Genomic DNA, 12,020 nt, shown 5'->3' with positions numbered 1-12,020 from the left:
ACGGACATTATCTAAAAATTAAGATAAGTCCATCAACCTAATGTCTCCTTAATAACAAAACTATACCTTATCCTGATTTTTCTCCCTTAACAGGTAACCTAAACCTTAAATTTCACCTTATGATTACAGTCTTTCTTTTATAACTTGAAGCATATTTTGGTCCATTGAGCAAATTCATTCTTATTCATTGCCTTTTAAAGTTGACATTAAACTTTCAGAGCTGTAGAGTTGGCAAGAAGCAAAAGATTATTTAATATTCAAGAGAGCAGATTCTAAAACACCACAGCATTCTACTATATGAAACATTCTATAATTAGTGTATATTAACTGAAAGAAAGAATTACATATGGAATTAGTAGGGGCCGGTTGAAAGTGTTCATGTATTTATTTCCTTGTTAATACTCATGAATCAAATAAAACAAATGAGTAATTCTAGCAATTCAAACTAACAAGGGCTGATTTTCTAAAAGAAACTATGTCTTCAAAAGCATTTACCAAAAAGAATTGAGAATAATTTTGTCTCTAAAGTCCTTGAACCCCTAAATCAAATAAGATAGGAATTAGCCGAACCCTCTTCTATTATAATTTGCTGTTCAACATCAGAAATAATTAATCTATTAACTCAGGAGATAACTGTGGTGTATTTGCTGCAGGTTAGGCTCTCTTTAGGCACTGGGGACAGAATCGTGATAGTCTTTCCTTTCAGAGCATTGAATTTAGCAAGAATGAGAAGAATGCAAACAATTGCAACAAATATTAATAGTGTTTGCATAAAAGAAGCACACAGTGCTATGAGCACCCACAGTGAGGGACCTAACCAAGTTATGGGGAGTGGGGTGGCAGTAGGTATGTGAAGGTCCTCTAGAGGAGGTTGCAGATCAGGTGAGACTTGATAACATCAAGTCTCTGATAACTCCGATAACATCAGAGTTAAGATGAACATCGAATCTTGCTTCCTCAAAAAGCTCCACTAAAACCATAGTAAAGAGACTTAAGAAAGTGTTTTTTTTTTTTTTTTTTTTTTTAGCCCATAAGAATATGGAGAACAGGAGAAAGGACAAGAGAAACAAATTTTGGGAACTGAAGAGAAGACTGACAGGTGGTGCCTGACTTAGCAGAAAGCTGAATGAATCCTAAGTCAGCAAAGGCCTGTGGGGAGAGCTATCTGAAAAGCAGATGTTGCTCCAAAGCTCTTCCCCAACTGCCAGGTAACTGCCCCTCCCCTCCCTTAGCAGAAAGCTAGAAATTTATTCATCTGTAGGGTAAGAAAGTCCTTAATCAAAAACACAATTCAATTCAGTGACCATACATAATGCAGTATTCATATTGATGTCCCAGTCCAATTGCTTGCTCACTCTAAGAACACAGGCACCAGCCCACTCTTCACCCTTCAGAAGGGAGATTGAAGAGGCTTATCTGGAAATATGACCAGCCCAAAAGGAGAGGCTAAAATAGAGTCATGCCAAATAATGCTCTTTCAGTCAACAACAGGCTGGACAGTATGTACTTTGAAGACTCCATAAGATTATAACGGAACTGAAAAATTTCTATTGACGTTGTTGCCTTTGTAATATCGTAGCACAATGCATTACTCACGTATTTGTGGTGATGCTAGTGTAAACAAGACTACTGTGCTGGCAGCTATATAAAAGTGGAGCACATACAATTATGTACAGTATATAATGATACTTGATAACAATAATAAACAACTGTTACTGGTTTATGCACCTACTATACTACGCTTTTTATCACTATTTTAGAGCATATTTCTTCCACTTATTTAAAAAAATGTGAACTGTAAAACAGCCTCAGGCAGGTCCTACAGGAGGTATCCAGAAGAAGGAATTGTCATCACAGGAGATGACAACTCCATGCATGTTATTGCCCCTGAAGGCCTATCAGAAGCTCAAGATGTGGAGGTGGAAGACAGTGATATTGATGATCTGGACCCTGCGCAGGCCTAGGCTAAGGTGTGTGTTTGTGTCTTTGTTTTTAAGAAAAAAGTTTTAAAATTAAAAATATTGTTTAATAATAAAAAGCTTACAGAATAGGGATATAAAGAAAGAAAATATTTTATACAGCTATACAATGTGTTTGCATTTTAAGCTAAGTGTGGCTAAAAGAGTCCAAAAGTTAAAAAAAAAAAAAAAAGAAAAGGTATAAAGTAAAAAAGGTGCAACAAGCTAAGGTAAATTTCTTTTTGAAGAAAGGCAAATATTGTTGATGTATTTTTGATGTTTGACCTATCCAAATCTCATACTGAAATGTGATCCCCAATGTTGGAGGTGGGGTCCAATGAGAGGTGTTTGGGTCATGGGGGTGGATACCTCATGAGTGGCTTGGTGCCCTCCTTGCAGTAAGGAGAGTTCACATGAGATCTGGTAGTTAAAAAGACCCTGGCACCTCCTCCCCTCTCTCTTGCTCCCGCTGTTGCCATGTGACGTTCCTGCCTCCCCTTCACCTTCTGCCGTGAGTAAAAGCTTCCTGAGGCATCACCAGAAGCCAAGCAGATAATGGTGCCATGCTTGTACAGCCCGCAGAACTGTGAGCCAAATAAACCTCTTTTCTTTATAAATTACCCAGTCTCAGGTATTCCTTTATAGCAATGCAAAATGGACAAATGAAATTGTTTTATAAATTTAGTGTAGCCTAAGTATACAGTGTTTATAAAGTCTACAGTAGTATTTAGTAATGTCTTAGGCCTTCACATTCATAGCCTCTCTGCTCACTCATGGACTCACCCAGAGCAACTTCCAGTCTTGCAGTGTACATGCATGGCATGTGCCCTATACAGGTGTACCATTTTTTATCTTTCATTCTGTATTTTTACTGTACTATTTTATGTTTAGATATGTTTAGATACATAAATACTTAACACTGTGTTATAATTGGCTACACTGTTCAGTACGGTAACATGCTGTACAGGTTGATAGTGTAGGAGCAATGGATTTTACCATCTAGCCTCAGTGTGTAGTAGGCTAGACTATCTGGTTTGTGTAAGTACACTCCATGATGTTCACACAATGATGAAATCACCTAACAACACATTTCTCGGAACATATCCCTAACATTATGCAATGCATGACTGTACTGGTACTAGGGCTTCTTTGAAATAATGACCCACCTAGATTCCTCCAGGGAATCTCCAAGGCAGTAAACCTCACTCAAAGGCTCGGAGCCCCATCTCTTAATCATGAGCAGAGGATTGATTAGCAGATGCCTGAGGAAAATGTCTCTAGCGTGGAAGATGGATACCATACAAACAAATAAAAAACAGAAACAAAAGGCATCTTGGAGAAAACAGAGAGTATGCATGGGGAAGAAAAAAAATTTTAAAGCTATCATGAAAACTTTCATTAACATCTTCAGATAGAAAAGAGAAGATACTGAAGTCATGAAACCAAAAAAAAAGATCCTATAAAAACAAAAGGATTCAGGAAACAAAAAGATAATTCAATGGTAGAGTTGAAGAAACAGAGAGGAAAGTAGATAGTAAAGACCAAAAAGAAAAGGTGAGAAAAGACAGGAAAGTTTTAGGATCAGGAAAAGAAATCCAATATTCAAATAAAGGATTTCCAAAAGAGAAAACACAATAAGTCAAGAATAAAATAAATCAAGAAAATTTCTCTGAACTGATATGAGTTTATAAACTGAAAGGTTCACTGTGTCCAGCAGAGAATTCAGCACGTATGCATCAATTACTGCTCTAATTATTTGACGTATATTAACTTGCTTAATCTTCACAACAACCCCATAATGCACAATGCAATCCTTAGAATTTTTTCATGCTTATAAGTGTATTTCCACATCACTTACCTGTACATAATGAAAGTTTATGTTTAGAAAGATGAGTGGATAAGAACTTTTTCTTTTGTAGTAAGAATTCATGCTTCCTTGCCAAAACAAACTTATCTCTTATATCAGTAAAAATAGTCTCTTGCTGTAAAGTCAGCTCTCTTTGTTCACAGTAATGTTCTATGAAGTTGTTGCAAACTCTGAATTAGCAAATATTGAACCACTGATCTTAGGGGAAATATAGGGTTAGGTTCCTGCAAGCCTCTGGTCACATTTTCACCAATCGATCAATATAAAACTTTGTTTTATGTCTGTTTCTGCTTAAAGACATCTTATTTTTTGATTTATCACCTTTGAATTTATGACCAACAACACTGCAACTCATGCCTGAATCAAGCTTGTCTAACACATGTGTTTTCTCTGAAAGGCACATCACAACCTTCTTGCTCTAAGGAACACGGCAGCACTTCATCACCATGCTTGAGGAATGTTTTAAATGAGATCACCAACAAAAAGCATAAGAGTTTGAAAAATGTGTCACTGAATAGACGGTGAAAAGAACATGTGTATAGAATAAGAGCTGAAACAAGAAGACAGGGCATCACCCTGTTCGACCTCAGTTGGGATTGTGCACATCTGGTGCCTTCCCTTTTTCACCACTCTGCATATGTCCACAAATGACCACGACAGAACCACAAGTATTGACTTGCAGGATACAAATAGGTAAATTTTACAGAGAAGAAAAATTTACAAATACAGGATCTGCAAATAGTGAGGATTTACTGTTTTATTATTATGGTTATTAATGCTGTGCATGTGAAAGGAGAAAATATTTGGTTAAAGGCAAGTCGAAGATGTCATGTAAAGGGTATTTTGTTGACCTTGGCTCACCATCTCATACCTTTGCCCCTGCAAACAAACCTTCTGAATCAAGAAACATTTTGTACAATTGTAGCAGTTTAGGGACTACTCACATTTTGCTCCGATCTGGTGGATGTCTAGGAAAGACAGCTCCAAAACCTGTGGCAGGCAATCCGGTGACCCTAAAACAAGATAACATTTTTTAGAAAACTTATTAGAGTGTAATGTGTAAACTTTCAAAGCCATGTAAAACTAATTTAGGGTCCGGGAGCAGTGGCTCACACCTGTAATCCCAGAACTTCGGGTGGCCGAGACGGGCGGATTGCCTGCGCTCAGGAGTTGAAGACCAGCCTGGGCAACATGGTAAAACCCCGTCTCTACTAAAAATACAAAAAAAATTAGCTGGATGTGGCAGCGTGTGCCTGTAGTCTTAGCTACTCGGGAGGCTGAGGCAGGAGAATTGCTTGAACCCGGGAGGTGGAGGTTGCAGTGAGCCAAGATCACACCACTGTACTCCAGCCTGGGCAGCAGAGCAAGACTCAATGTCAAAAAACAAAACAAAACAAAAACTAATTTAGGGTTAGATTTTTATGATGATTACTTTTTAAAGAGTTTTCATGTTTGCAACTTTTATGAACTTTGTAAAACAAAATGTCTCAACAAGTCAATGGAATTTTTAGCATTTTTGTCATTATTTTGACTGCATTTTTCAACACTTACAGTATAAGACAAAGGCTATGTGTCATACACTTCGATGGGGAGGCACTGTGCCAGGATGCAGGATGACGACTATGATGAATAAAGAGTTTCTATCCTCAAAGAACTCTCTATTCCTGAGGAAATGCCTTCATATAAATAACTAGAATGCAAGTCCAACTGTCATGTAGGACATAAAACACTCAGAGAACAAAAATAGAAAAGCAATTAATTCTGATTAATGACAGGTTACCTAATTCTTACTGCCTGTCAGTCAATACTTCTATGCACACTTCATACTTTATTTTGTCTAAATTTCATAACAACCCTACGAAGTAGATGCTTTTGTAATTCCCATTTTACAGGTGAACAAGCTGGCTTATAAACACCAAGTAACTTTTACAGTAAATTGTAGAGCTGGGGTTCAAACCTGGATAGTCAGAACCCTGGGCCAGAAAAAAAAAAAAAAACAAAAAAAAAAACCACATATAAAGAGGAAATGGCATTTTAGCTGGGCCCAGAACAAGTAGAGAGTTGATTGGTAAACAATTGAGGAAAAGAAACTCCCAAACAGAGAGAAGAGCATGAGCAGGAAGAATGGAAGCTTGAGACGAATGTGCTTGATGTGTTCCTTTAGTGTGGAACTGGGGTCACTATACCTTTTTGCTACTTATACAAGTCCTTTCTGCATGTCCACATTCTATAAAGTATTAAGAATACCTTTCGATAATCCCAGAGCTCACTGTTTCCTCATTCAATAAAGGCTTGCTCTTCATTTCAGCCCATTCTGTGTTTAAACACACTTGAGACAACTTTTCATGTGTTTCTGATGTCCAAATCTGGAAACATAGAAGCCACATATAAGAAAAATGAATTCTCACTAAAAATGGTCAGTTACTAAAACATGTTTTTATTGAAGTACATTCTGATTTTAATTGTTGACTCTAGTTGACATAAAAAATAAGTAATAGCTCATAGCTGTCAATTATTTCATCGTAAATATGTAAAAATAGCAATTACTGGATGCTGTTGGGAAATAAAAAGCAAATTGATTGTTTCTATGAAACAGAAAGAACTGCATTCAATTAAATATACTAACTTTACCTGCTTTCTATTTCCTTCTTCATCCTTTTCAGGGTTGGTATATTTTAAATACCCTGAGTAGGAAAATGTTTGTAGCAATCACTTTGTAAATCACAAGGACTTCAGATATCATCATCATCGTCATCATTATTATTCACTCTCTGTCATACAGCATAATTCAATTAATTACTAAGCAATTATTGCAATGTGGAAAAATCTGCAAACTATAAGATGTACTCAAACCAATTGCAGAAACATCAAGGGTAGCATCTCAGGGATCAAAGGAACAAAAATGGATGTAAGGGATTCAATATTTTCTCCATACAAAACTCTAGAATATCATGCAGCTGGAGGTTCAGAGCCAAGAACCAGAACTCACCACCAAGAAAATCCATTACTTTATCTGAAAGACTAGATTCCCCAAGATATTCATGAAGCCTCAGAACACATTAATACCACTAGACTCTCTGGGTTGTTGTTTTTTGTTTGTTTGTTGGTTGGTTGGTTGGTTTGTTTTAAAGAGAGACCACTCTTTAGAAAACCAGAGCCTTCAACTGCAAGAGTATCATGGCTATAGTCAGACACTTTGGGTCCATTTTGCTTTAGTAACAAGGTTTTTCTATAACCAGGAGTCTAGCCTAGTCAAAACCATTTTGATTAAGTCTCTGGTGCTGGTTTCCTGGTCTACTCCATGGCTCTCTAGATCCTTGGCTTCTCAGAGCACTGCTCTCCAAGACCTCAATCTCCTGAATAACTATCCTCCCAGCCAAATTTCCCAGCTTTGATCCGTATATCCTTAGCTCAACTACTCTTCTTCTTAGATGTTCAGGTTTCAAAGTCGATGGTAGGGGACACTACATTGGGTCTTATTTATTTTAACAGCAAAAAAAAATTTTTGAGAAAAAATTAGTAGCCACCATTTTGTTTGAAGGTGTAAGATTGACCAAAAAATTAAGCTTAGATTGCTTCTCAGCCTTTTGGCTAAGATCAAGTGTAAAAATTAAGCTGATATGCTTTGATGATTTTTAACAGTAAAATATTTCAGCAAATCAACCAACTCTTTGAAAATCATATGAAACAAAGATATTGCCAAACATAAAATAGAGGAGTAAAAGGAAACAGATAATCATAGCATTAGTGGAGCAGAATGAGTGCTTATTCTGTGCCAGACAATGTACTAAGCACTTCAAATGCATTATTTCAATACCTTCTCAAAGCAACCCTCTGAGTGTTATGTATTAATATTAATCATGGTCTCAGAAGGGAAAAACAATCAAATTGGGGACTGAGGAGAACTTAACGAAGGATCTCTTTATAAACGTGTGGGAATCATTAAGAAAATCAACACTATTGAAGCACACTGAGGATAGCAATAGTGGAGAACCTTGAGGGTAGAACAGTTACTGTAACTCAGAACAACCTACAGCTATAGTGAGGGCCACCTGATAGTTGTATCAACCTACTCAGAACAACCTACAGCTATAGTGAGGGCCACCTGATAGTTGTATCAACCTACTCAGAACAACCTACAGCTGTAGTGAGGGCCATCTGATAGTTGTATCTTTCGTAACAGAAACCCAGCCACTGCCAAACCGTGGTCCTACAGGGAGGAAATCACAGGAATAAGTGTCCAAGCTCCCTCTCCTCTCACCTCTGGTCACCTGCCAGTGCCTTCCATGGGCCCATCCAGTGGGAAGCCAGAAGGCAAGGAGCTCATTGCAGCCAACCCTAGAGGTCAGCCTCCTTGGCACAAAGCAGGGTGAGAAGAGTGGAGAGTGGATCTGGAGGTGCAAATGAAGAACACTTGGTATAATTTATTTCTGTTTTAAAAAAGAGAAAACTAAGGCTGGAAGGGATTAAATAATGCCCAGGCAAATCAGCTAGAAAGTAGAAGCTCCACAATTTAAGACTCATGCAGTCTGCCTCATTCATTCATCCATCTATCCACATCTATTAAGTGCCAGGCATCATACTAGGTTCTACAACTAGATTTGTAAACAAACTCCAGAGGCTATACTAGCTATAGCATAGTAGGTTATAGTAAATCATGGGGATAATGGTAATAACAGCACATGGCCAGAAACCGTTCTAAATATCTTCACATTAAATGCTTGTGACAACTCTACAGTTCTCACTTTACACATAAGGAAATAAAGACATGGAAAGTTTGAGACCCGACTTAAGTTACGACCCTGTAAGTGGTAAAGCCAAGAATTAAAGAGAAGCCATCTGACTCCAAAGACAACTCTTAACTTCTGTTTCCTGTACCAGCAGCAAATGTTGTCTCCCAATATTAGACATTCCTTCTTCATCATCAATAGAATCCCCAAACTTTAGCTGGGTGCCTAGTGTTGCAGACCACATTTTTCAGATTATTTTACACTTACATATGATCATATGATCTGGACAATTGAGCATAAGTGGAAATAGTTGTTTCCTTGGAAAGAACTTCCAGGAAAAGGCCTCCTTTTCTTTTCCTTCTTGCTGCCTGGAATGGGGACATAATGACTGTTTTCCAGCAGCCATCTTGGGTCCTACCCAAGGATGGCAGAGCAGAAAACTGGAAGAAATTGGTCTCTGACAATACATAGAACTTTCATACCAGTCCTGCTATCCTCCAGACCCTTTACATGAAATAATACAACCCTATATGAACAGCCTCTGTTGATTTTCAGTGTCTGTTGCATGTAGGCAAACCTAATCCTACACCATCTTAATGTGAAAAAATCACTCTGGTGCAGAAATGTTCATAACCTGACATAAGGATGGTACTTCATAAAAGCACTTCCATATGTTTAAAAGTCTTTTGGGCTTTGTATATATGTATATCACAGACTGGAGATTGGCAATTTGGTATGTGAGATAGCTAAATTAACACAGCACAAACTCGCAAGATAATCACTAAAATTTCCATTTAATTTACATAATAAAATCTAGCTTGAGACAAATTATAATATAGAAAATATCTAATGGATAGAGGAAGCTCATTTCATAATATCATTCATATTCCCTGTTTTCCTGAGTACGAATTATTTTTAAATCCCAATTTCTATTCTTCTAGAATGAATTCTCATTTGTGCTGCACTTATGGGAAGTAAATCCAGTAGACACATAACCTGGGTGACTGGTACAGGGAATGAAGAGAACACTTATGACTTCTCAGGTTATATATTTCAGGTTGACCAGACTGTTCTGCTGAGGATGACTTACCCTTGGCAGAATCTCTCACAGCAAGATTCATTTTAGATAATCCCCACTGACAATTCTTTCCTGGGTTCTTTACAGGCACCCAGAAAGTATATTCCTCTGACCCACAGTGAAGGAAGCTGTATTGGTCCGTTTTCATGCTGCTGATAAAGATATACCCAAGACTCGGTAATTTACAAAAGAAAGAGGTTTAATGGATTTACAGTTCCACTGGGCTGGGGAGGCTTCATAATCATGGTAGAAGGCAGTGAGGAGCAAGTCATATCTTATATGGATGGCAGCAGGCAAAGAGAGAGAGTGTGCTTGTGCAGGGGAACTCCAGTTTTTAAAGCCATTAGATCTCATGAGACTTATGCACTATTACAAGAACAGCATGGGAAAGACCTGCCACCATGATTCAATTATCTCCCACTGGGTCCCTCCCACATCTTGTAGCTCCTATAACGTGGGAATTATAGGAGCTACAAGATGAGATTTAGGTGGGGACACAGAGCAAAACCATATTAGAAGCTCAGGTACTTCTCACATCAAGCTTTTCCCTCTGATGCCACAGGCTGCTTCTGGAACCCTCCAGTCTGTAGCGTTTTGTCAAGCATGAGTGAGACTCCAGTGCATCAAGTTCCCTGGGTGGTATCATTGAGGCCCCACTCTCAGGGTGGAAATTAAGGAGACACACTTCCCACCCCTACCCTTAAGAGATTAGAGGGGTGAGATTCACAGCATGCACGCTCTCTCCAGACAACTCCTCCAACTGCTAAATTATTTTGACCAGATCTCTTTGATTTCAACCATTTTTATTTGTTTTTAAATCATCAAGGTGAATGAGACACCAAGCAGCTCAAAACTCAGTTACCACCCAAATAATTTGCATGTTCTGCATGAGTGGGTTGGCATCTCACTTACTTGGAATAAAGGAGGAGTTGGCATCTATTATCTTAGATCTTCAGTCATAACTAAGGAAGAGTCTTATTTTAGCCTGTTAAGCAGCATTCTCCCTACCAACTGTAGCTTTTCTGCACCATTGCCAAAAAAAAAAAAAAAAAATACAGAGGCTTGATTATCTTTTAAAATCATCAGAAAGACCATACTTATTTCTCAGAAGTTTTGTCCTTGGAAATCCTGGCTGTTTTCACATCTAGGTTAACTCAGCAGTGCCATGTAAAGATTCTAAAGGATCCGAGAGAGGACTCTGCAAATATAACTGCTATTATTTTGAACAACTGAGACTCATAGGGTGCAATCAGAAAAATAATTCTATTGTTTTCCACAACTACCTCTTCAAGCAAGCTTTTATGAGCTTCTTCCTGCTTCCTCTTCTTTTTTTTTCTCTTTTTTTAGAAATAGGGTCTCACTGTTACCCATGCTGAAGTGTAGTGGCACAATCATAGCTCACTGCAGCCTCAAACTCATGGGCTCAAGCAATCCTCCTGCCTCAGCCTCCCACGTAGCTAGGACTACAAGAATGCACCACCACACCTGTCTTATGGGATGCTCCTTTTCCTGTCTCTAGCAGAAATAAATTTATAACAAGTCTCATTTTTTCCTGATCACTCTGAGATAACGAAACCACTTCTTGTCACAAAATAGTCTCAATTAAATATTTAATATTAGTAAAATAAACACAAAAGGCTCTTCTAGTTGTCTGGGGGAAAGGAAAAGCAGAGCAGGTGGAGAAATAAAAAATTATCCAACCCAGCCTACCCTTCACACTCACTTCCCTCTGCAGACTTACCAGCCTAGAGCAGGCTATAGCTGGAGGAAGAGAAAAGCTTTCACTCTAAATGAAATTCATCATTTTGATGAAATATTTTAGTTATTGAAATGTGACCAATAGGCTTTTTATTATCTGAGATTGACCATAAAACCTAAGGAAGCTGCACAGCATTTTGTCCAAGCATAAAGGAAGAACCGACTCCAGAAAGCAGGGTAAATAGGCAGTGGAGGCAAAAAATATGGATGTGTGTGTCTCTGCATGTTTGTGCGTGCGGGTGTGTGTGTATGTACGTGCACATGATTGCCCAATTCAAGTCTCATTTGTTCAACATAACAGTTACACCTGCTTAAGCAAACTAATATACATGAAAAATTAAAGTCTAGTTTCTGTAAGAGTTAAATTAGGGCATGATTACTGATGTAGAAAAGGAGCAGCAAATGAAAGTGATGGGATCAAAACGCTGGGTGGCCTGCTTTCATTCCCATCCCAAATGTCTGGAAATGACAGAGAAGATATTTGCTAGAATAAATAGACTCAGAGATGCAGCAGAAAACAAGGGGAGTACACTCAGTGGGCCAAAATTGATACGGAATTCCTAAAACAGGAAAGCCAGATGTCATTGTAGTGATATTGGAAAAGCTGGTCCAAAGTTGTTCCAGGACAT

The 12,020-nt window shown here is 38.2% G+C and overlaps 1 protein-coding gene across 2 annotated transcripts in view; it reads right to left on the bottom strand.

The window, feature by feature from the left end:
* Positions 1–12,020, bottom strand: part of CFAP95 (cilia and flagella associated protein 95) — an 83,534-nt gene that overhangs the window by 44,056 nt on the left and 27,458 nt on the right. For both annotated transcript variants that reach the window (XM_024252459.3, XM_024252461.3), the window contains exons 3-4: positions 6,073–6,191; positions 4,770–4,838 (exon numbers count right to left, since the gene is read on the bottom strand). In XM_024252459.3, coding sequence (XP_024108227.3) covers positions 4,770–4,838; positions 6,073–6,191 — 188 coding nt within the window. The remainder of the gene's footprint in view (positions 1–4,769; positions 4,839–6,072; positions 6,192–12,020) is intronic.

This window comes from Pongo abelii, chromosome 13, assembly GCF_028885655.2.
Source record: "Pongo abelii isolate AG06213 chromosome 13, NHGRI_mPonAbe1-v2.0_pri, whole genome shotgun sequence".
Classification (NCBI taxonomy): domain Eukaryota; kingdom Metazoa; phylum Chordata; class Mammalia; order Primates; family Hominidae; genus Pongo; species Pongo abelii.
The sequence above is the reverse complement of the archived record's forward strand: the minus strand, read 5'-3'. Positions and strand labels throughout refer to the sequence as shown.